Below are 23633 nucleotides of genomic sequence, written 5' to 3' on the forward strand. Positions count from 1 at the left end.
GCTGGCTGTCCCACGAAGCATAGCATGGCTTGCTGGGCTTATCAGTTGCAACCAGCGGAGAGGCTTTGGACCAGCTCCCATGTGAGGATCCTCTTGGAGCTGGTCTGGCCTCAAAATAGAAACACTGAAAACCCTTTGGATACAAATGACTGGAGATGGGGCTTTAACTTTGGTATCCCCAGGTGGTTCCTGCACAAGGTAACTGCTGCAAGTTTGCTGGACCTGGTGCCCACTGATCCCTAGGGGACACTGCTGGCAGGGGTGTGGGTGCCGAGTCATGAATAGGGCTGAAAACTGATTATCTGCCTTCTGATAGTCACTGTCACAAAGGAGATTGAGGAATTAAGGGGCTTTTAATGTGGAGTAAAGGTTCACTTTTTCCTACATAACGGAGGGGCTTACCCTCCTGTGGAAAAACAAAACCCCACATCTTGGGATAGAGAGAACGTGAGTTCCGTTCTGCTTTTTGCCCCTGGCTTGGACTCTCCCCCTTTATAAGCCTGCACCATCTGCAGGGACTTCCCGGAGTGACGCTCTGCTCGGGCTCCTGGCACGCAGGCAGGGAGAGCAGGAGGGTTCAGGCACAAGCTTGTGCCTGCCATTTGGGAGTCTTGGTGAGACTGGGAGCGGGAGGGAGGCTAAGACCCAGAGGGCTGAGGCCTGGGGTGGGGAAATAGTGGGCAGGGAAGAGGCAAAACCTATTTTGATCTTTCCTTACGTTTCCCCCTGCCCGCTGCTACTCGCTGCCTGCGATCGCAAGCTGATAGGGATCTCCTGACTCCGAGGTGCCTGCGTGAGAGAGACCTGAAGATGCTCCGCAAGCACAGCGAGGCTGAGCGAGCCACCTCGGAGTGGTGGCGGTGACGGAGGCAGCGAGCCATAAGGCAGTTCTTCTGGCAGGTGGCTGGCTCTGCAGGTGTCAGGGCAGGGAGAGCTGGGTACTGAGCCGGCAATCAATAATTCAAGGAGGTGGTCACATGCCCTTGCTGGCTGTCGCAGGATTCCTCTCTCCCCAGGGTCCGGTTACTTCCAGAGATCAAGTTCCAGCCTCTTGGCTGGTGAATTATTAAACTCCAGCAGTGCTCCGTTCCCTTTGTACCACATCTGTGTCTTCCTGCTGTCCTACCTTGCCAGTGACGGGCTCTTTCCATTCAGCCGGCTGTGCAGGAGCAGAGTCCTCCAGGCCGGTGTAGCACCTTGTGCTCTCCTTTGCTCCTTGCTTCTCCGTGGGAGAGGGAAAAGGCTCTGGAGATGGACCTGTCCTACAGATCCACCATCTCCATCTATAAGGTGAGTGCCGACACCAGGGGCTGCTCCTGTCTGCCTAGGGGAGATGCGTGGGTGGGAGGAGAAGAGCTGTTTTCTGCCAAAGGCTCCCTTGAAGGGTGGGTGGACAGCCGAGGGCTGGATCCGTCCCCAGGCTGAACTGCAGCAACACTCTGGAGTGTGTTTGAGAGCGGACGGCTGGCAGCAGGGGAGGGTGTTGTGGGTCTTAAGGCAGATCTGGGAGAGAACTGGGCAACCAGGGGGGTTTGGACACGGAGCATGTTTATGAAGGGGGAGATGTCTTGGTTGCTGGTGGGAAGCTGGAGCTCAGTCAGCTGTTTTCCCCTTTGCTGGAAAGAGCAGTCTGAACTCATGAATGCTTCCCTACGCACATCGGTGCCACACCAAGGCAGTGAGGGCTGGGAGAAGGGGGAATTGCTTAATCCAGCCTCTGGTCTTCCCTGCTGTAGGCAATAAACACCTTGGATATGTACAGCAGGTACGTACCAGCAGAGAGGCTGGTCTGAAGCAGTCCATCCCTTCTCTTAGCAAGCTGCTGATTCTGGCAGTGCACCAAATCCTGGCCAGGAAAAAGTCGTGTTCATGCCTGGATAATAAGCGGTGGCCCTCACCCCAACAGGCTCAGGCGTGAGGGGAAAGGCTGCTCAGGTCCGCTTGCAGTGACTCCCCTGTCTGCAGCGGGTGTGGGACCCTGGGAGAAAGGCATCTTTAGGTGACCACTTGGCTCTCCAGAGAGCTACCTTGTCCTCTGGCATTGCTCCTCTCCCGGCTGGCTGGAGAGGACCCAGGGCAGCCGAAGGTCCCAGCTGCCTCCGATACAGGGAGCTGACTTTGTGCACGGCTGTACCTCACCGTGGCCATCCAGCATCGTGGCTGGGGGAGCTCTCTGGGTCCCTGCCGCGCTCAGCTGAACCACAGCGGGAGGGCATCGATCTGCTGAGGTCTCTGGGACGCGGGGAAGACTGGTGTTAACATGCCTCTGCCTGGCCGTAGAGTATTCTGGAGCAGTTCAACCCCGCGCTGGAGAACCTGGTGTACCTGGGGAACAACTACCTGCGTGCCTTCCATGGTGAGTGGGGTCTCGCATGGCCCGGGCTCCAGATCCAGGTCCATCCTGGGTGTCCACTGTGCGTCAGGAGGGACTGCTGTCACCCAGGGCAAGGCTGCTGGTCCCCCCCATGGCATGTCCTCAGCTGCTCTTACTCACTTCTCTCCTGCTCCAGGACCTGCTGCTGTTATTAGGCACGGATGGGGAGAGATGGGGTGCCCTTGCGTATAGGCGATGTACCACAGTGGTGGTCCTGTGTGCTGCTTGCTGGGGCTGCGATGGTGGGAAGGCAGGCCAGATCCTTACCTCCCCTCTCCTCTCCTCACAGCATTATCCAAAGCAGCTGACGTGTATTTTAAGGCAATCGAGAAGATTGGGGAGCAAGCGCTGCAGAGCTCCACCTCACACGTGCTGGGTAAGGCTCTCCCGCTCTCCATCTGTCCTGCAATGAGCCACAGTTACGTTTTTTGGCCTTCCCCCTTAGCTAGTCTCTTTCCAGGTATTGGTGGAAGGAAGACAGCTCCTCTAAATGGTGTCTCACAGCGCCAGGCCCTGTCCAGCCAGTAAAAGTCAAATTTATTGTGTATCCTTGAATATCCCCAAGGCCCCAGCACTCTCCCCTGTATCTCTCTGAGATCAATGACTGAGCCCAGCTCCTGGGATGGACATCCAGTAATGGACCTCTCATGGAAACCACTCCTTGCTGAGGCATCCTGTCCTGAGAGCTGAAGTTTTCTTTGTGGAGGAACCATTTTACTCTTCCTTGCAGGTGTGAGGGAAAAGCCGGAGAGCATGGACTGACAACAGCTGATGGGGTGTTGTCCTCCTGAGCCTGCAGCCAGCTGAAAAGGCAGCTCGGAGCTGAGGGGCTTACACTCAACAGCACAAATAATTCTGCAGCCTAATGACGGCTGCTGAAAATATGTTCGGGGAACTGCTCTGATACTTAACATTTTAGTAAAAAAAAACTTCTAGCAGATATGTCCCTTCTGCAGACTCCTACCATCATCTGCACCACCCAGCTCACTCTTCTGCTCCCTGTCGTCGGTCTCTTCCCTTCACGGTTTGATAACGCCAACACCGGTGAAGCGGGACCGCGCACAGCATCAGCAGCGGGTGCTGTAGGACAGCCAGAACCGTGCACCGTAGCTGGGGTGCCACTGGGGGTGGAAATGGGGCTCGTAGGGGCTGCGGCAGAGCAGAAACCCGGCACCCAGAGCCCATGGCAGAGCCGAGGCTGCCTGCTGGCATCTGGGGCTGTAGCAAAACGCTGGTCTGGCAGCTTCGTGGGCTGGAGCAAGCCCGCGTTGGCGGTGCCTGGGGAGTGGTGGTGGAGCTGAGCCCTGAGGAGGAAGGCTACCAGCCTCTCTCAGGGTGCAGAGAGCACTGTGTTGCGATATCTGTTGGACTTTCACACCCATATATCATCAGCCTGAGTTGCACGCTGCGGGTCTGCCTCCTTGGGCACACAAGGAAATGGCCGCAGGATTTTTTCCATCCTCTACTGTCTCTTCCCTGCAGGTGAAATTCTGATGCAGATGTCCAACACACAGAGACTCCTGAGCTCTGATTTGGAAGTTGTGGTGAGTGGTTTTCCCGAGGGCTGGTGCAGGTGGGGAAAAAAGGGACATCCTTAACAACAGCTTGCCAACGTTTGCCCAGTTTGCCCTATCTCCTGCCCTCTCACACGCCTGCTGGCAGGTGCCTGCCTCTCTGCTATCCCTGCTGCATGTGACAGAGGTCTGTTACGGAGCTGGCATGCCCAGAGCCTGGCTGGTGTTCCATGTTTTGTGCCGTTGGCGGACTGTCACCACCTCTCCGCAAGCACGGTGGCAGGTGTGCAGTAGATGGAGCGGTGCCTGATGTGCCCATTTCTGGCTTCTGTATGGGGTGGTGGCAAGGGGGTCACCAGCTCTGTGGGTTTTATGAGCTGCCCCTCACCACAGTGCATGTAACAGCCCATATGGTGAAGGGACGAGGGTGATGGCTCCTTTGCCTTTTCCAGGCTCAGACCTTCCACGTGGACCTGCTGCAGCACATGGAAAAGAACACCAAAATGGATGTGCAGTTCATCAGTGTGAGTGAGGAACTCCTTTCTCCTCCTCAACCCTCCTTGTTTCCCTCTCCCCTCCACCCAAGGGCTTTTGCTTGAGCACTTGAGGTGTTTCCTTGACTTTCCTCAGCAGGAGTTAGGGGGGGTTATCTAATTCTTCCATCTTGGACCAACCCCCCCCCTAGTCTGGCTGATGATGGAGGGCTAAAGAGGGCAGGCGACTGTTCTTTGTGCAGCGGGACTTGCCAAATGCTTCAATGGTGCTGAGAGACTCGGCATCCCGAAAGCAGAGTTCCCAGCTTCTCCAAACCACAGCCTCTGCATGGGCATGGGTCCTGTGCCCTTGTGGCCCAGCCGGCCGTGCTGGTGGGTGGTGTCACAGAGGGAGACAGAGACCTGGGGGCTGGCTCCCAGTGCTGGGGGAGCTGGGTGCCAGTTCTGGCTCCTGAGATCTTGAGGTTCATCAGCACTCTGGGGCCCTTCAAAATGAAGAGAAAGGTAAAGAAAGACTTTTTGCAAGAGGTCCAGGTGAAGCCTGATTTCAAGGGGACTCGGATGTTCAGCCACCCATCGGAGCAGGACCCTCGCTGCACCACAGTGCGGCTGGGTCTCTGGTTCCTCATCGAGCCTGCTTTCTCCCTGGCAGGAGAGCCAGAAGCAGTATGAGCTGGAGTACCAGCGCAGAGCCACCAACCTGGACAAGTGCATGGCAGAGCTGTGGAGAATGGAGAGGGCCCGTGATAAAAATGTCCGGGAGATGAAGGTGAGCATGGATTGCAGGAAGGGGAGTTGGAAAAAGAACTGGATGATTTCTCTGGAGCCAGGGCTGATTTCTCAGCAACCTTGTCCTTCCTTAAAAGCCAAGGGGTTGACCCCAACATTCAAAAGGCAGCAGGCTTGTCTGGAAAGGAGGAAACTCCTTTTCTACAGGGTGCTTTCTGACCTGTGGTGCTCACTCCTGCCAAGCCCTTTCCTCATTTAGCAAGCCTCAGTGTGCAAGGTCTTAATCCCTGGCACTCTGCTCTAGCTCCTCTGTGCTGCTCCAGCGTTGCAGGTGGACCGGGAAGCTGGTAGATGCGACGACCCGTTCCAACCCTTCCCCTGCCATGTGTGAGCCCGCTCTGCTGGATTTACGCTGATCCCTTCCTCCCTCTTTCCCCTGTGGCCCAGGAGAATGTGATGCGACTGCGCTCGGAGATGCAGGCGTTTGTCTCTGAGAGCCAGAGGGAGGCTGAGCTGGAGGAGAAACGCCGCTACCGCTTTCTGGCTGAAAAGCACCAGATGCTCTACAACACCCTGCTCCAGTTTTACAGCAGGGTATGGCCCTGGCGTGCTGGGGAGCAGAGCTGGGGGAGCAGGCAGCATGGCTGGAGGGAGAGCACGCGAGCAGGAGGAAGCCAAGGCTGAGCTGCCCCTTGGGTGAAGGCAACGTCAGTGCACGGACCGGGCAGGAAACTTTCTTTCATTTCTTGCTGTGGGGTCCAGGCTGACTGCACGAGGCTGGGAGAGCGTGGCTGGGGCTGAGGATGGTGCTGACACAGGGTTAGCTGGGTGTGTGAGCGATGGGAGAGGGAAGGTGTTTCTAGCAGGGTCTTTGGGACCACGGGGTCTCTGCTGGAGGGTGCCGTCCTAGAAATTCACTCCTGCAGGGCTCTGTTTGGCCATTCCCACAAACCTAATTGTGGGAGGACCTGGTCCCTCATCTAATGCACGTGGGCAGCCCTCGGCTCCCTCTGTAGCTGCTCTGCCCTGTCTGTCACCCCGTCTTCTTCTCTCTCTCCCCAGGCTAGGGGCATGATCCAGACCAAGGCACCACAGTGGAAGGAGCAGCTGGAGGCCAGCCGCAACCCCTCCAACAGCCACTCGCAGGGTCTTCTCGCAGCCTCCCACAGCCAGGGGTACCCCTCGGGCCGGCTTACCCCCACCCACCTTGAGATGGTGAGGAGCCCACAGACAGCCTCCACCTTGTTTGGTGAAAGACTGGCACAGGTTGCCCAGAGAGGTGGTAGATGCCCCATCCCTGGAAACATAAACATTCAAGGTCAGGTTGGACGGGGCTCCGAGCAACCTGATCTAGTTGAAGACATCCCTGCTTATTCCAGAGGGGCTTAGACTAGGTGACCTTGAAAAGCCCCTTCCAACCCAAACTATTCTATGATTCTATGATTCTATGGCGAGGCTGCAGCTGCCCCTTTTAGGCTGCAGGGCAAGGCCAGTCCTTGGCCGACCATGGTACTTGCTGCCTTGTCCAGCTTCCATGGCCTTTCCTGGCCAAGATGAAGGGAAGCGTCTGTGTGGGTTGCAATGGAGCAACATGCTGGGTTTGGCTTTCTGAGAGGGACTGGATATCTCTCAGACCATGTCCCGCTTAACGCAGCCCCTGTGGATATGCGTTCAGCCTCTTTTTCTTCCAACAGCCCCAGAGACCCCTTGGGGACTTTGCTTCCCCCATGACTGGGAATAGATCCAGCGTCTTCTCTCCAGAGCCTCCAGAAATGAGACTGTCTCCTCAACCAGAGCCCCCCAGGCGGTCACTGCGGAGGACACCATCAGCCAGTATGATCCAAGTCTGGGAGCGATGCTGTGGGGACACACAGGGGTTGGACTGCTCTGGGAACAGGGTTGGGTTTGGGGAGAGACCACCCACCGCTCTATCAGACCACCAGTCCTCAGCCACGTTCCTGGGCATGGTGGGAGGACAGTGCGTGTGGGACCTGGGGAGGGCAAGGCTGAACGAAGCAGAGGGCGAGCTCAACCTTCAGAGCAGGGTCCACCCAGGACAAGGCCAGGCTTGCTGGCTCTGTGAGGTGGGGAACCCACAGATGTACAATTTTCAAGGCTCCTTGAACCATGTGGGCTGGTTCTTACTGGAGTTCCCACTTTGGTAAAGCACCTTCCTTCATGCTACCAAATTAAATATTAGCCTGCCCTGCAAAACCCAGCCACTTACCTCATGTCTCACCTGCTTTTCCTTCCTGAAAAATTTCATTTTAAAGCATTTACAAAAAATAAAAAAGGGCAGGGGGAGGGAAAAATGACCCAAATACTCAGTTGCTTGAGCAGGGTCGGGAAGAGGGCCATCAGCGAGGGCATGCAGTGCCTATGCTCTAGACATTTAGCCAAAGAGGTCATGACGTAAAGCAAGTGGTTTCATCTTGAGTAGATTTCCTCCTGCAAGATGAACATTTTACCGTGCTTTGCCCATGCTATGCCCTGCTCTCTCCCTGCAGAGAAAGGCCATCTACTCCTCCTCTAGAGTAATTACTTGACTGGGGAAGCACTGGTTTCTTCGAGGCAGCGTGGGTCTTGCAGGAGGATGCCAGGCTCCAGCCAAACCCCTCGGATGCCTCCCCGCAGGTTTGCTCCCTACCGGCCGTACCTCCCGTTCGGGTTCCTTCGGCGAGGCCGGCAGCGGCAGCGAAGGCAGGAGGAGGAGCGGCACGGCGAGAGTGCAGGCTATCGTGCCCCACACGACGGGTGTCAACCGGACCCTGCTGCGGTTTGACCCCGGGGATGTCATCGCGGTGCTGATGCCGGATGCGCAGAACGGCTGGCTGTATGGCAAGCTGGAGGGCTCGTCCACGTATGTGATTTTTTTTGGGGGGGGGGCTGTAAATTGGCCTGATGCATGCTTGTCGGGTCTGGAGCTGGGAGGCTTAAGCCTGAAATTATGTCCCCGTTCCCCTCTTGGTGTGGCGTGGGCACTGCGTCTCACCCACCATCCCGGTGGGACATCGCCGTGTCCTCAGCCATGGCCCGTGCCTAGCACGGGGGCTCTGCAAGCCGAGGAGATGCGGTGGGGCAGGGCTAACGTGGATGAGCTGCCTGGGAAAGTTCCAGGGGCTTCGGGTGGAAAAGCCAGGGATGCAGTGACCCTCTCCCGGCTTGCACGACTGAGTGACTCCTGTCATGGGACCCAGCTCAGGGCCGTGAACTGCCGGAGTTACCTGAGAGCCCTGGCATTTCTCAGCTCGCGCCGCAACTGCCGCCGCAGCCTCCAGCACAGACAGGGCATGGAAACTGCTGCACCCGGCGCTTACTGAATTACTCCCTGTGGCACTGCTGGCCAACACCTGTGTGCAAAGCCCGCCCTGTTCCCCATGGGATCCCTGCACCGTGCTCTGCAGGGAAGCTCACGCTCCGATGCGAGATGAGCAAGAGCACTGCCTTTCTTTGAGGGGGGGGGGTTTCTAGGGTGGGACTGCTTTGCCCTGAGGAGAAGGGATTTCCACAGCTTCCTTGTGTGCTGGCTTTGGCTTCCTCGTGATTGCGCTCAGTCGGAGCAGCCCTTCCTGGATTGCGCCAGCATTGCTCCCGGGAGCGTGGATTTTGCATGGCCTCTGAGATAAGCGAGTCCCGCTCCGAGCTCAAGGACTGTCTCGCAATAACCTCGTGCCCCACCTAGGGAAGGGTAAAAGATGTGCCGAAACCCTGCCACGCGTGGCGGCGGCAGCAGCGGCTTGGTGGATGCGTGGGATGGGTGTAGGTCAGGAGTGCCGGGCGGCTGGATCTGAAGATCCACAAAGCGTGGTTGCCTGGAGCTCATTTCTCTCTGCTTCTGTGCCCTAGGTGCGGCTGGTTCCCTGAAGCTTATGTCAAGCCTCTGGAGGATGCGAGGGAGATGCAGGAGCCAGCCACCAGGTAACAGGAGAGCAACTGGCCGGGCAGGAGCTGGAGTGGCTCCTGGTAGGTCACTAACACCAGTGGGGTGCCCGTTTGGGGTGTGCCCCGCGGAGAGCTGCAGTGCTCCCATGCTGGAGCATCTGCTGAGAGCCTCGCTGTGCCCTGAGATCACACAGGCTTACTGTATGTGGCTCCTCTAAAACATGCAATGTCTCCTCAAAAGTGCTTGTGACTGGGCCGGTCCAAGCCGTGTGTATTTTCTCCACAGACATCCCACAGATACATGTTGTGACTAGCACCTGTGCTGCTCCCTATTCCCTGATCTTTGGCTCTCACCCCACCGTCTTCTCCCCTTGCTCAGGTCCTTCCCGCTGCGAAGCAGTCACAGTATGGATGACATCCTGGACCGTCCCAGCACTCCCTCCTCTAGCAATTACTGGCCTGCCACTGCCCAGCCCAGTTTGCCAAACCCACCTCCCCTCTCGGTGGGTGCCAGCGGTCACCAGAGTGGGGTGGCCGCCCCGGTCAGTTCTGGCTCCAAGGTGAGTGTGGGAGAAGTGACTGGTGGGTGGGTATGGAGTGGGCCGTGTCTGACTTTCATCCTCCAAGGCACGCTTTTTCTGCATTGGCCTGTTGAGAAAGAAAAACACCATCCAGATGTTGGCGTGTGACCTCCTCCCTTCCTGAGCTAAGGGGTCTTGTCAGCACTGGCCTTTTTCACCCAGTCTCTTTGCGTGCCACCATGTCCTGCTGGCCCCTGCCAGTCAGCCTTGTGTGTGCAGATCCTCAGTGCCTGCCTTTGCTCTCCCAAGGGACTGCTTTCTGCCCCTGCCCTTCTCATTTCTCTCTCTTTTTGCTCACCAGGGACCCTTCAGTTCAGTCCTTTTCTCCATGACCTCCCAGCCTGATTTCTGGTGGCTCCAGGGCAGCACCTCTTTCTGCTAATAGTAGGACCATGGAGTGATCAGGCTGGGCTGGGAGTGGGTGACCAGCTAACAGAGATGCCATCCTCCTTCTCCCTTCAGAGAAAGGAGAGGTGTTTCGTAGGGCTCCTCTTCTAAATTCAAGCAAGGGGTGGGTTAAAGTCACAGCTGGGGTAGAGGAAAAGCTAGGGGCAAACGCTGAGGGCACAGGCATTTTGGAGAGCCTTAGAACAAGTTGTGTCCAACCCGTGGCTTGTGGATGGTGTACGGAGAAGGAAACCCTCCGCTTAGCACTGCTTCCAGCTGTGGGGAATTGACTGGTGAGGACAAAATTAAAGTTGAGGACAGTTAAAGGTTAGGACCTGGGAGAGGCTTAATGGTGCTGCCCGTGGAGCGTTACTTGCTCAGTCTCATAGGAGGCTGGGAAACCTCACCTCTGGTCGCTGGTTCCAGGCCAGTGTGAGGTTGCAAGCAACTGGATGGCTCAAAGGATTGAAAAATGCAACATTTAATTATGCGTTTTTCCCTTCATGTCCTGCTCTGTGGTTTCAGGGAGCCTTAGGCTGCACAACACAGAGGGGAACAGGCTCTGCAGGTCATTGGTTTCCATCCTGTCCCAGGGCGAGAATGTAGGGATGGACCTGGGATTGAGCAATGAAGTGTGTGGAGCATTTGGAGTACCATGGCAGACCGATCGAGCCTCATTAGAAGTTTGGAAAGACTCAGCCTTGCTCTAAACTTATGCCCAAGACATCCTCCAGTTGAGCCAGGAGCAAATGGGTGTGTGTTTGACTTCCCAACGGGAACACAGATAGCCACATGTGGCTTGCTTGTCTGCCACCAGCTACCGGCATACTTTAGCAGGCCAGTTGTCACTGATCCTTCACCATCTACTGGCCAAGAATAAGGGCCACAGGGCCTAGGTCCATCTTCCCTCATCAGGTTGGTCCACATTTAAGCAGTATGTGGTGTGGGGTAGGTAGCTACAGCTCTTGAGTTCCCCATGGATGCAGGAAGCATGTGAGGGTACTGACGATAAACTGTTTGCCAGGGTGCGTGGGCAACATGAGGGGGGCATCTCTGGCTGTGCTGGCAGGGTGAAATGTAGCTCAGACTGTCACTGTTTGCTGTGCTCTTCAGACACGACCCTTTGGGGATCTGAGGTATCTCCTTTCTTCCCCAAGACAGAGGGAGGTGTCCTAGGGGAATAGGGAACCTCTGGTGTAGGGACAACCCCCACCACAGAAATCAGGGTGTTATCTGTAACGGTGAATTTGTGGGATTATGCAAAGTTTGAATGAATAAGGAGTTGGAGCCCCGTTAATAGGACTTGGGCTCCTAACTCACTTAAGTGTTTTGTGAAATCTTCCTCCGTGTGTGTGGTGTTTCCTGCCCCACTTTTGTCTCACCGTTCCCCTCCCCACCCCGGATCACTCACTGCTGCCTTTCTTCTCACTGCAGAAATCAGGAGTATTTGACCAGCCCCCCGAACTCTTCCCACGGTGAGTGATGCGCGGGGCTGTGTTCTGGAATCATCAGACAAGGGGGCGTTATTACAATACTATTACTATTTAATCTTTTGGATTATCAAACATGGGAGGAACATGAAGTGTCTGGAGGAAAGCGATGCACAACCCACCTTCCAGGACAGGAGGCAGAGGTGGGCCATTCTGGCCTCTGCTGACTGGGAAGGCACTCTCCTACCTCTGGTAATAGCGGGTAGGACCTGAGCACCCTGAGCAGATGGCCAGACCTTCATGCTCCTTCCCATCCACCCTGGAAGAGCCATACTAGCAGCTTGCAGCCTGAGAGTGGAGCTAAATGACTCGTGCAGCTCTGCCTGCTTGGAAAGGACTGAGGCATAAGGGATGTGGCTTTTAGCTTTGATGAGTCAGGTCTGTGGAGATGAGACTTGCCATAAATCCCTGCTTGCTTTTTCCCTGCAGCTGGGTCTTTGTCTCCATGTTTCTGGCACGGTGCTGTGGCCTCTTTCCTCTCCCTGGGTCCTTGCTTGGAGGGTCAGGGGCCAGAAGTGTAGAGTGCTACCGCAAGGGACAGCCTTATCAGCCTCATGCTAGTGTCCCTTCGTCACCATATGGAAGAGGGAGGGTGAGAAACCCTGAGGAGAGCCCAAGGGCAACCACATGGGAGAAAATATACTTAGCAGAAACCATTACCACACTTCCCTCCTCGGCATGGAGGTGGCTGTCCGGCAGGACTAAATAACCTTTGCTTGGTCAGCAGGACCCCTGCGTGGTCTTTGCAGATTTCCTGATGGCTGCCTGTTTCCTTTCCCCTTCCAGCGGTACCAACCCCTTTGCCACAGTCAAGCTGCGTCCCACGGTCACCAACGACCGCTCAGCACCCATCATCCGATGAAGCGGGGTTGCGGACGGCGGAGAATCTCAGCGGGGAAGGGGGAAGCATATGAGTGACGGGCTGCAAACCCCAACTGGGCAGCAACCTCGTGCTATACCGCTCACGGAGTAACCTCTCTCTTCCCCTCCCTTCCCTCCAGGACATCGGGATCCCTCTCGCCTGCCTGTCTGCCATGCTTTAGCCAGCAGCAGACCCCTGCGGCTACTTTTGGATTGCCCCCCCCGCCCCGTTCCCTCCCCGTCCCGTGTGATGTTACTGTACTTTAGTGGGAGAAGTCTGGCATTACTGGTGCTGGTGGCCTGGGAGAGGGGATGCTGCTGGTCTGGGAGGCAGAGGGAACCGAAGGGTAAGATCATCTGTGGCGTGGGGCAGTGCTAACAGGGTGACCAAGGCGAAGCTTTGCTGGCCCTGCTGGGGGCAGAGAAGGACACTCGCCAAACAGTCCCTTTGCTACCAGAAAAATTAACCCCGGGTGGAGGAGGCCACCAGAAGGCTTCCAGCGATGCGGTCCGGCCGACGGGTTCCGCAGCGTGCAGCTCTCTGCTCTCGGTCCCTTTGGCAACCGTGCCCGTTTGTAGCAGCATCGTGCCCCTTCTTGCCCCCCGGCGCAGCCCCCTCCCTTGCTGGGCAGCCCTGGGGCAAGGTAGGGGCAGGTGACAGTGCCCAGCACCGCTGCCCTGCTCCTTCGCCTGTTGTCCTGTGGAAAAGATTTGTTTGGGTTTTTTTTTTCTAAATAAAATGGAGAACGCCACTTCTGTAGCCGTCCCAGCGGCTGGGACATCACCTCAGCCCCCCCAGACCCCCTTCCCCGGGCTGTCTTATCGCTGGAGGGCAGCAAGCCCCCACTTATCAGCTGCCATGCGTGGGCAGCCCCCCCCCCGGGGGGACAAGGCCTGGCAGCCGTCTTCTTCTTGCCCGCTGCTGGACCGTGTGCCCCGGAGACACCCCGGGGGTCGCTCGGTGTTTGGGGGGGGGGAAACGCTCCCCTGGGAGCTGTGGGGGTCCCACCACCGGGGATGCCCTGGATGTGCTGGGGGAGCCCTCATGGGAGAGGCGGCGAGGGAGGGAGCGAGAGCGACGGCCAGGGCTTTAGCCGATTAGCCTTATTAATAGAAATTAAACCCTGGCGGTGAGCGCTGCAAAGCCCCCGTGCCCCCCCCCCCCCAGCTGCCAGGAGGCTGAGGGGCTTTGGGGTTTTACAGTCCGGGTCTTTCCCTCCCCAAAACTCCACCTGGGGTGAGCCCCAGTGCCCTCCCTGGAAGTAAAACGGGTTCCCCCACGTGCGGCCGGAGACTGGCTCACCCCCAGCACCCGCCGGACCCCCTTCCCCGCGGCAGCCACGGAGGGGGGTTGTTTTGGGGGGGGGGGGGGGTTAGTGAGCTGCCAGGGGTGGGCTGGATCCGGCACTTCGAGCCACGGATGGCGGCGATTCCTCGGCCGGTTCACCTCGTCTTCCTTCTCCGCCGGGCACGTGGCTCGCAAAACCGCGGCAGCGCGTCTCCATCCTTCTGACCGGCGCCTGGGGAAGCGGCGGGGGGGGGGGGGGCTTTGAAGGCAGCCCCTTCCCCCATTTTACTCCCTACTGAAGCATGGGCCCCTGCCCTCATCCTCCACTGCCCCTCTCCCCGGCACCCTCCCTCCTGGCCGCGTCCATCGCCAGCACCCCCATACCCTCACCCCGCTTTCTCCCGCCTCGGCCCCTCCAAATCTTCCCCGTTCTGCTGGGGCGACGGCGAGGAGCCCCACGGCAGCGGGATTACCGGGGGATTCGGGCCGCGGCAGGCAGCCACCTCCTCCCCATTGGCTGGAAAAGCTTCTTAAAAGTGGAGAAGTGCTTTCTGCCCGCTCAGCACCCGCCGGTCTCCGCCGACCTGAAACCATAAGCGGCCGCTGACCCACATCGACGCTGGGAGCACCGTGGGGGTACTACCTGCGCCCGCAGGAGGCAAGGGGGTCCCCCGTGTGGGGCGTCCCCCCCCCCCCCGCCTCGGATCGGCCGTGGGTTGGCTTTGCTGGGCAGCGTCGAAGCCGAAGGGAAGCAGACTGAGAGGGGGATTAGCTCTCTCGTGAAGACGTAGTTTGCCCTAAAAGAAGGAGCGGGGCACAAGAGATCGCTCGACGGACCCCGGATTCCTGCAGGCATCGCTCCGTGCCCGGCTGACGGCGTGCCCACCATGGAGCAAAGGGCCAGCAGGACCGTCTAAGCGGGTGCCCTCACCCGGAGCCGGGCAGTGCCGGAGGGAGAAGGGAGCGCTGCCGACGGGTCCGCTCAGCCCGCGTTCGGGAGGTCGTCGCGTTGTTGCGCAGGTCAGTGGCGCGGAGGGGATGTTTCCATCCTGGCACCGGCTGCCGAGGGGACCGCTCATCCCCGCCCTGCGCTCGGTTAATTCGCTAACGAATGCTTTCCCAGGGTGTCATCTGCGGGCTGGGGAGGCTGGTGGCATGAATCGTGGCCCTGGCGTTTAATAAACAGACCCCCCCCACACACACCCACCACCCCATCCGTATTTTGTGGAGGCACTAGGAGCCATCCTAGCAATTCTGCGGACCCTCCTGGACGCAGCTTGCCTGGCACAGCGGGGCTTTGCCGAGCATCGTCCAGCACCGGCTGCTCTGTGCTCCGTGTGCGTCCAGGGACCGCAGCCACAGCTGAACCTACTGTGGCCTTCGCCATCCCAACCTGGGCTTGTGACTTCTGGTGGCAACCCAAGTCTTCTCCTGGCACCCACCGGCAGCTAGCTCTGCGGCAGTGCCTGCTCTGGCCCGCCTGCCTGTGATGCACGGGGAAGGGCAGGTGCCCATGTTGATGAGCTTTTAGATGCATGTGAACTTACACGTGGTATTTTTACCCGTGAATAAAGCTCCTTAACTGAGGAGAAAATAATAGCAGGCTGCAGAGTGTGCAAAGGCAGGTGCAGGGTACACGGCGTGACCGCCGTGAGCAGAAGAGCTAGCAGATGTGCTGCGGTGTTAAGAACAAGGCAGCTCTGAACTGCCTGGCTCAGAGCTGGGATAAATCCCGAGCACAGCTGTGCTATAGCGTATTGGCCTTGGAGGCATCTCCACAGGTGAGCTCCTCCGGTGCACCTCATCTTTTTCAGCCAACATCTAGCTGCAGGCAGGTAAAAGCCCTTTCATGCCTTGCTGTACGGTTCTGTAGCACCGAGCAAGTGGCTCCTGCAGAGGTACCCACCCAGCTCCAAACTCAGACAGCACTGATGGATATTTGCCTAACGTGCTCTTCAAAATCAGGCGCTGTTGACTCCTCATTGACAGGCGATGCTACAGAAATCGCTAAAGAGCATGCCACAGGTGAACAAATATTTTCTTGCTAGGAAGCTGGGGGAAAAAAAAGATGAATTGCAATGGTTTGATTGATTCATTTCATTTGTGCTGCAGGATGAAATCAAGAAGAGCGAGGCTGGGAGAGGGGCTTGGATAAAAAGGCTCAGGGTATTTTTGGTGTCAGTCACTCTTATTTGAAGTAGCTATGTGCAGCAGATGGTGCAGTACCAGCACTGATTGAGAAATCGTTGTGCTTTTGCAGCAGGTCACCTTTGGTACAGCTGTACCTAGCTTGTCAGTCAGGTGGAGCTGGGAGAGGAGCAGCAGGCAGGTAATGGCAGAAGCTGAGCAAGATGCTTCAGTCTGGCTTTCTGAGTGCCAGAGATCCAGATAACACCAGAAAGGGTGTGAGGGGGGGGAGGTATGGGTGTCTGGAGAGTGTATAATTAATTTTTTCTTCCTTGCAATCATTCTTTGCCTTGAAAACTTCTTTATAGCACCCTGTTCTCAGTTCATGCCTCTGCCCCTTGCCACAGTCCCTGAGACCTGGGATGGGGGGGAGAGACTGGAGTAGCCGTGGTTCAGCCTGAGAGCTGTTAGGATATTGCCATCCAGAAGAGCTGCCCCAATCCATGCTCAGAGCCAGATCCTGCTCCCTTTTTTTTTGGCTGATGGGGCCCTGAAGGCTTGGGGAGCTCTGCTGCAGGGACCCGTGGTGGTGGCAGACACCTGGGTGCTGCACTGAACAACCCCCCCTTTGCGTTTTCAGGAGCAAGGGTCTCCCAGGGAGGGGAAGGAGGGATACCGTCGAGGGCGGCTGGTGACTCTTATCCCACCCTTCCCACCACAGGTCAACCTTGGCTTGGGCACCTGATTAAAACCAAGTGGCCAAGACCATTTTGTGCCTCCTCCTGTTGAAGCACTGTGGGTGCAGGTGCCCTGTCCCTTGCCGAGGGGTCCAGAACTGACCTAGTTGTCTTGTCTTGCAAGTCCCTCCTCCAGCATCCCCTAAACTAGTTTTAGACCCCTCTCAGAGCAATTCCCAGCCCCGTTTCCAGCCTTGGCTCTGCATGCTGAACCTCCCGCAGCCTGAGAAAGACCAGTCAGTCGCTCTCCTTTTCTGCAAGATTCAGGGGTGTCATGGGGTAGGACCACCTCTTGCAAAGCAAGGGCCTTTACCTGGGCTCTAACCCAACTTGTGCCATCCGTGCTTTTGCCTAAAGGATTCGCACTTGTTTAACGTGCAGAGCCACAGCAGCTATGGGAATCAGGTTAAGTTGTCCCCGTTGCTTGGAAGACATGAAGAAGAGGGACTTCTTTGAGAAATGCACCCAGATCCAAAACTCCCAGGCGCTAGCCCTGTGTGTCCCATCTATAGGAGTGTCTTTGTCCCCTTGGCAGTCTCCAGTCAGTATGTGACCGCTGGCATTTCCCACAACTGCCGGTGCCAAGGGAATGGGGACATTGCCGACATCTTATAGTTCTTCAGCCAAGGGAGCCGGGGAGGAGAGAGGACCCATGCTGGGAGTGTGCTGCCAGGCAGGACGGTGACAGGGAAAACTGGACCTGACAAAGCCCAGCGAAGGCATGGAGAAAGCCCCCATGTTTTCTAATGCCTGTCTGATGCTACTGGGGAGCATCTATAATCAAAGTCCAGTGATGGTTTTGCATATAGGTGTGAAAATAAGCCTGGCTGACCAAGAAACTGAGGCCAATGGTGCTGGAAGGGATATGGCAGAGACCTGGTGCCTAGGGGAGAAATAAGAAAAACATACCCACAGCAGCCAACTGGAACAAAATTCCTGTGCAGCTTAAGAGCCCCAAGAGCGACTCACAAGACATCCCCTCTAATTCCCTTCTTCTCCCCCCCCTCAGGCTTTGTTCCGGCTCCTCCATGTAGGTACAGAGCCCTAATCTCTCTGGCATGCAAATAACCACCGGTTTGCCGTGCTCTCCCCCTTCACCCATTTCCTAAATCTGGCTCCTCACGGCAGGGAAGGGAGGGAGAGGGAGAAGGCTGTACACCAGGGCCTCCCAGACGAAAGCACAGCAGGCTTAATGGATCTCCTGTGCCTCACCGCTGGAGGCTTCTGTAGCAGGGCAGGTCCTGGAGGGCTCCCAGCTGGAGCAGACCAGGATGGGAGAGGCTCAAAGGAAGATCTTGGGAGCCGAAAGGGGTTCATGTTGCTGCCTCTTACTTTGCACCAGCCTGCAGGCAAGGCTGGATATGGAGCAAGTGGGGTGCTGCGGATCCTGATGCCCCACCACATCAGATGCAGCCCTCCAGTCGTACCTGGGAGCTGTGACCCTGCTCGGCTGCGTCTGACCAGGGGTTATGGAGCTGTGGGCTGCCCCAGGCTCAGGGGGAGCTTCCCACCTCTGCCCAGCTGTGGCGTGACCTCGCAACCTGAAGCAATTCTGCCTTACCTGGCAGGATGAAGGTGCAGAGAGATGATGTGGTCCCCCAGTGAGGCTCTCAGAGCTTGGAGATAGTGGGCACGGAGAGAAACCTCGTAGTAAACATTTGCCTGCTCTGCTCTTCTCTTCTTGCAGCGCCTGGAGATTTCTGTCTCTTTCTCTCTCTGCTGCCCTACCTCCTCCCAGCCTGCCTTTGCCCTCCCAGGCTAGACGATGGGGAGACCTGACCCAGAGGAAGGGCGGCTCCCGGCTCCCGTGAAGCCCCCGGATGGCGGCTGGGGCTGGATCGTGCTCCTCGGCTGCTTTGTGATCACCGGCTTCTCCTATGCCTTCCCAAAAGCCGTCAGTGTCTACTTCAAGGAGCTCATGAAAGATTTCCACGTGGGCTACAGTGACACAGCCTGGATCTCCTCCATCATGCTGGCCATGCTCTACGGGACAGGTGATGCTTGGACACACTTTCCCCTCCCCAACTTGTGCCTTCCCTGCCCTGCTACGGGCCCAGACCATGTCCCCATGGGCTCTCCTCACACTCACTGGCCCGGTCATGAACCAACATGCAGAATACAATTGTCCCACCGCTTCTTTTCTAGAAGTGTGCTGCATTTCATGTCCCTGTTTCCTCTGCCCCAGGAGACCTCAGGGGTCACCCCATCTGCCTCTTAGACCGTTGACACGGCGTTTGCTCCCATGGCTGAAGTGCTGCCTCCGTCACACCAAGCCCTTCTTGTTCCCAGGGAACAGGGGGATGAAGGCAAGGCAAAGCGGAGGTCTCCACACCGCAGCCTCTCTCCCTTGGCCGGGCCCAACGGACGTGTATCTAAGCAGCCAAGTAGTGATCTCCGTCATTAGTGTTCCATATTCCCCGAGTGCCCTGCTTGGGCTGGCTGCCCCTTCCCAGTTCTTTTGTCTCCTTCTGGTCTCCTACTCTGCCTCCTCTGCTTCCTCCCAGGACCAGTATGCAGCATCATGGTGAACCAGTTTGGCTGCCGGCCCGTGATGCTCATCGGTGGACTGCTAGCTTCCTCTGGGATGATCCTGGCATCTTTTACTACCAATATCATTGAGCTTTATCTGACAGCTGGCGTGCTGACAGGTGAGAGCCCCAGGAGTCGCGAGGCAGACACAGACTGACCTGGGGAAGAGCCACGACCATGTTGTATCATCTCCCTTTAGCATTGCCATATCTAGCATCAGGTCCCGTTACCTATTCACACCTGCTCACAGGAGGCGTCTAGTCCTGAATATTGCACCTGTGGGAGATGCATCTGCTGGATCTAAACAGGCAGGGCCTGGGGTTGAGGGAAGAGGGACAGAAGAAACATAAATGATGCTCAGTGGTCGTGACAACTGGGGTGGGATCAGTATATAGTGGTAGGGGAGAGAGGAACAGTTCCTGTTTAAGACAGAGGTCCTGTCTAAACATGGCCACAGTTACCTGATTCAAATACACTTCAGGTAGACAGGCTGGTTTAGCCCTTCTTCTCTGGGGGCAACCCTCCAAAATGAAGGAGCAGAGGCTTGTGGGGATTACATGCATCCCATCATGGGACTTCAGGACCAGGATAGTCTGAGGGGAGTTTTCAGCTTGTTGCAAAGCGGGTCTCACTTTCTTGCACTCCCTGTCTCCCTCCTGGCTCTCACCCTCATGTAGGTCTGGGTATGGCATTGAACTTCCAGCCCTCACTGATCATGCTGGGCACCTACTTCGACAAGCGTCGGCCTCTTGCCAATGGACTGGCTGCCGCTGGGAGCCCTGTCTTCCTTTCCTCCCTCTCTCCACTGGGGCAAGTGCTGCTGGAGAAGTTTGGTTGGCGAGGTGGGTTCCTTATCATGGGGGGGCTTCTGCTTAACTGCTGCACTTGTGGGGCCGTCATGAGACCCCTGGATATGGGCATGAAGCGGAAGATGGAGAAAGCGCAGGACAAATATGAAGCCAAGGAGATGCTGCCCATAGGAGGGAAATCAGAAGAGGGAATCAGCTCTGCTGATGGAACCAAGAAAGCCAAGAAAGCCAAGAAGAAGCCCAAGAAAGGAAAGAAGCTTCTGGATTTTAGTATCTTTTCCAACCGAGGGTTTATCATTTACACTATTTCAAAGTTCATCCTGGTCTTGGGTCTCTTCGTGCCCCCCATACTGCTGGTCAACTACGCCAAGGACACGGGTGTCCCAGACACAGAGGCCGCGTTCTTGCTCTCCATCATTGGTTTCATAGACATCTTTGCCCGCCCAGCCTGCGGCATGGTGGCAGGTTTGAAGTGGGTTCGCCCTCACGTGGCGTACCTGTTCAGCTTCTCTATGCTCTTCAACGGCTTGACAGACATCTGCAGTGCCAGGGCTAGCAATTACACGGGGCTGGTCATCTTCTGCGTCTTTTTTGGCATCTCGTACGGCATGGTGGGAGCACTGCAGTTTGAGGTGCTGATGGCCATCGTTGGCTCCCAGAAGTTCTCCAGCGCCATCGGGCTGGTCCTACTTATCGAGGCTTTCGCGGTGCTCATTGGTCCACCCTCTGCAGGTAGGTCTCTTGCTGCAAAACACAGGTGGTTCATTTGCCATTCCACGGTATTGCAGGTATTGGGCATGGGCACGGTACTTGAAGAAAGACCCTACTTCTCAACTTCAGATTTCCTCTGGAAGCTGAGATCTGAAGTGAGAGCTCCCAGTCTCACTCCATGCACCTCAACACTGAATCTGAGCAGGGGCAGAAGATGGCAAGTGATATTTCTCTCTCTGCTTTGCTCGGAGACCTGAGCGATGTCAGGCATACAGAGATATCCAGAGTGGCATGACTGCCAGTGTCCCTCAGTCCTGATCAGTGGCATTTCCCTCTCATGCTGGCATCCAGGTCTCTGCCTTAACTGTGAATGTTGCATAGAATCATGTTGTGGGCAGGGTCAAGCACATGGTGCAGGCAAACCTTTGAGAGTCTTCAGCAGGACAAGGTGAGGGTCTTTCAAGTTCTCCTTGGTGTCCATGGCCTTTTGATTGGTGCTGTGAATAATGATCTCAATTTGTGTTGGCCTCAATCCCAAGGCACAGGCGTTTTGGTGTCAAATGAGTCAAAACAGTTTGTAGAGCCACCTGAGGCATTTGCTGTTACTTTTTTTTTTAAGAGGATTAAGACACTACAGCTTCTCAAACAGTCTAGTCTAGGTCACAGTCCCTGGTAAGGTCCATGCCCCACAAACAGGCTGTTGAATGGGGAGAGACCCTTCACCCAAGAGATTGGTGTAGGTTACTGTTAAGTGTCTGATCAGGTCTGAGAAAGCCAAATTGTGCCAAAGGCTTATTTCCAAATGAAGTGCAGTTCCCTGCACGTGCGATTTGCGAGGAAGGGTGAGGGACAGACCATGGGCAAATCCCCGGGCAGGAACCACTCCGTTTCTTCCCGCACTCCCTTCCTTCAGCTGCAACATGTGGGCTAAAGCCCATCAGTGAAGACCTCTGCGTGAGTGATCTTTTCCCCAGCACATACCACCAGTAATGAGCAAAACCCGCCCTCAACAACTCCACCCAGCTCTCAGGTAAAAATTAGCGGCCAAGAGAAGACCCTCTTGATGCTAATGATAATTTATGATGTCCCATCTTACAAGCTGTGGGGCAGTCGGCAGTCCCAGGCCAGGGAGGGTCAAGGAGTACGTGTCTCAGAGGCAGCTGCAAAGAGATCGTGGTGGGAGAGGAGGATTTAACAGCAGCCACCACCAGTGGGTGGTGATGGGGGACATCCCTTAGCCCTCCTCCCTCAGTTCAGCTCTGCCTTGGTATGGTGCGCACACAAAATGGGATGCAGACGGTGCAGGGTCACCAAAGAACAGTGTTGGGGGGAGCCAAGTCATGGTTCCCACCTCCCCCCCCCCAAGCAGGACCCCCCGGTACGAGAAGCTTGAGTGCGCTGGCAAACCCAACGGCTCGGACTCGGTGGAGCAGCGCTCGGCTGGAAGAAGGGGGTTTGAACAAAGTGGCTTTGTTTAGTGTAATCCTCCTGAGCTGCTTCCCCCTCCGTGGGGCTGAGGGGGTTTGGCACAGGATAAGCTGCACACACGCACACGCGCGTGTGCACGCAGGCTCCTCGCTCGCCGGCCGGCTTGGGTGACCAGGGGCACATTCACCTGGGGAGGAATTTGCCGCTCCGGAGCGTGCCCTGGGGCTGGATTCAGGCCATGCACCACAGCGCAGCAGGGACCGGGGGGGTCACACGCGCAGTCAGGAGCACGCGGGACCGGGATGAAGCCTCTGGTCACCTTGGCCCCATCCTGACTGCAGCAGGGCAGGTGTGCAGACTGCCCTGCACCGAGGACTGGGAACCCTCCCTCCGTTGACAGCTCCGGTGCATTTAGGAGATGCATTGAGAATGTCCCTTTGGCAGAGAAATCATCAGGTGTGGGCCAACCAAAGGGATTTCTCTGCCGAAGAGATGTTTCTTCTCCCATTCTGAGTGTTTTCCTGACATGATAGCTTAAGAAATAGCAACGCCTTCTCAAATTTTGTTTCTTTTCTGAGACTGGACAAGCCAAATCCTCGGAGGCTCGTCTCACCTTAGCAAGAAGAAAATGGCCCACCACGACACGAGACCATGACATCAGTGTGTCACAATTATTTAACATTGTTCAAACAAAGGAAGACACCAACCCTGCACTCTTACAGTACTTTTCCTGGTGGTACAGTGTGGGTCTTGCCCGGGGTAATTTTTTTAGATATTCAGGCTTCTTGCTCTTCCCTTGACAAGTGAGTTCTCAGCCAAATGCAGGCGCTGTCCATGCAGGAGTGCGTAGGCTGAGGCTAACCGGCTCATTTCTTCTCCAACCATCAGGCCGCTTGGTTGATGCTCTCAAGAACTACGAGGTGATCTTCTACCTGGCGGGCTCGGAGGTAGTGCTCTCTGCTCTCTTCCTGGCCATGGCCACCTACTGCTGCCTGAACCGGGGGAAGAAGAAGGAACCTCCCCCGGAGAAGAATCCCTCTGCGGGCGGCGGGAGCGACACCGAGGAAGCAGAGTCCGACGTACAAGAAGCCGAGGAGCACAGCAGCGACAACCACCAGCCGGTCCACAGCACCGACAACGCCGTGGTGGTGGCCAGCGAGGAGGCCAACCACGTGGCAGAGGAGCAGAGCGGGGAGGGAGGAGGGTGTCCCGAAGGGGATGGGGAGGTGTTGGCACGAGACGGCTGCAACGCTGACCAGATGGTGGAGAGGGACAGGTTTTAGCCAGGGCAGAGGAACAGGGATGTATAAAACTGGCCTTGTTCGCATGCACCTCAGCGTGGGAGGGTGGGTGGGATACGGGGTGGAGAAAGCTGAGACAAAAGCAGAGGTAAGAAGTAAGAGGGAGAGGTGTAAGAATAGCTGGTCCTCATGTACATATGTCCACATAACTACTCAGTGATACGTTTACTTGCATCCTGCACCCATGCTGGTACAGCACAGGCTCAGAGCAGTCCAAACACCAAAAAGAAAAGAAAAAAAAATAATCTTCTTTCCTCCCTTCCAAACCAGCCCTGGAGAAAGTCTTTTGAAGAGGCTGCCAAGGACTCTCCTTTTCCCTCTGCATTGTCACAATACAGAACACAATTAGAGACTCTTTGTAATCAGATCTGGTACGCTTTGGTCTGGTGTC

The 23633-nt window shown here is 56.5% G+C and overlaps 2 protein-coding genes across 5 annotated transcripts; both read left to right on the plus strand.

Annotated features, from left to right (window-relative positions):
• The first annotated feature begins 24 nt into the window (after positions 1–24).
• On the plus strand, positions 25–13078 carry BAIAP2L2 (BAR/IMD domain containing adaptor protein 2 like 2). Its single transcript, XM_030041042.2, has 15 exons — positions 25–198; positions 1156–1290; positions 2281–2356; positions 2664–2750; positions 3857–3918; positions 4341–4412; positions 5035–5151; positions 5559–5705; positions 6174–6326; positions 6806–6944; positions 7746–7971; positions 8958–9029; positions 9373–9553; positions 11396–11436; positions 12238–13078. Exons 1-15 carry the CDS (start codon positions 25–27, stop codon positions 12311–12313), a joined length of 1758 nt encoding a protein of 585 aa, XP_029896902.1. The 3' UTR covers positions 12314–13078.
• A 1065-nt stretch (positions 13079–14143) lies between these two features.
• Positions 14144–23609, plus strand: SLC16A8 (solute carrier family 16 member 8). Of its 4 annotated transcripts, XM_030040955.2 has the most exons (6): positions 14144–14620; positions 15861–15929; positions 18152–18458; positions 18969–19112; positions 19671–20534; positions 22830–23609. In XM_030040955.2, exons 3-6 carry the CDS (start codon positions 18230–18232, stop codon positions 23222–23224), a joined length of 1632 nt encoding a protein of 543 aa, XP_029896815.1. In that variant the 5' UTR covers positions 14144–14620; positions 15861–15929; positions 18152–18229; the 3' UTR covers positions 23225–23609. The 4 variants fall into 4 exon arrangements, with proteins under 4 accessions (XP_029896815.1, XP_029896814.1, XP_029896818.1 ...); XM_030040954.2 differs by lacking the exon at positions 15861–15929; XM_030040958.2 differs by lacking the exon at positions 15861–15929 and having other exon boundaries at positions 18222–18458.
• Positions 23610–23633: the final 24 nt, after the last annotated feature.

Source organism: Aquila chrysaetos, chromosome 17 (assembly GCF_900496995.4).
Source record: "Aquila chrysaetos chrysaetos chromosome 17, bAquChr1.4, whole genome shotgun sequence".
NCBI lineage: Eukaryota > Metazoa > Chordata > Aves > Accipitriformes > Accipitridae > Aquila > Aquila chrysaetos.

What these genes read in the sequence shown, in the direction of transcription:
- BAIAP2L2 (XM_030041042.2), top strand. Translation starts at nt 25, where the DNA reads ATGGCTTGCTGGGCTTATCAGTTGCAACCAGCGGAGAGGCTTTGGACC. An exon ending in AAGCTGGAGGGCTCGTCCAC is followed by an intron (nt 7,972 to 8,957) that starts GTATGTGATTTT and finishes TCTGTGCCCTAG; the next exon opens with GTGCGGCTGGTTCCCTGAAG. An exon ending in CGGTCAGTTCTGGCTCCAAG is followed by an intron (nt 9,554 to 11,395) that starts GTGAGTGTGGGA and finishes TTCTCACTGCAG; the next exon opens with AAATCAGGAGTATTTGACCA.
- SLC16A8 (XM_030040955.2), top strand. Translation starts at nt 18,230, where the DNA reads ATGGGGAGACCTGACCCAGAGGAAGGGCGGCTCCCGGCTCCCGTGAAG. An exon ending in GGCCATGCTCTACGGGACAG is followed by an intron (nt 18,459 to 18,968) that starts GTGATGCTTGGA and finishes GCTTCCTCCCAG; the next exon opens with GACCAGTATGCAGCATCATG. An exon ending in CATTGGTCCACCCTCTGCAG is followed by an intron (nt 20,535 to 22,829) that starts GTAGGTCTCTTG and finishes TCCAACCATCAG; the next exon opens with GCCGCTTGGTTGATGCTCTC.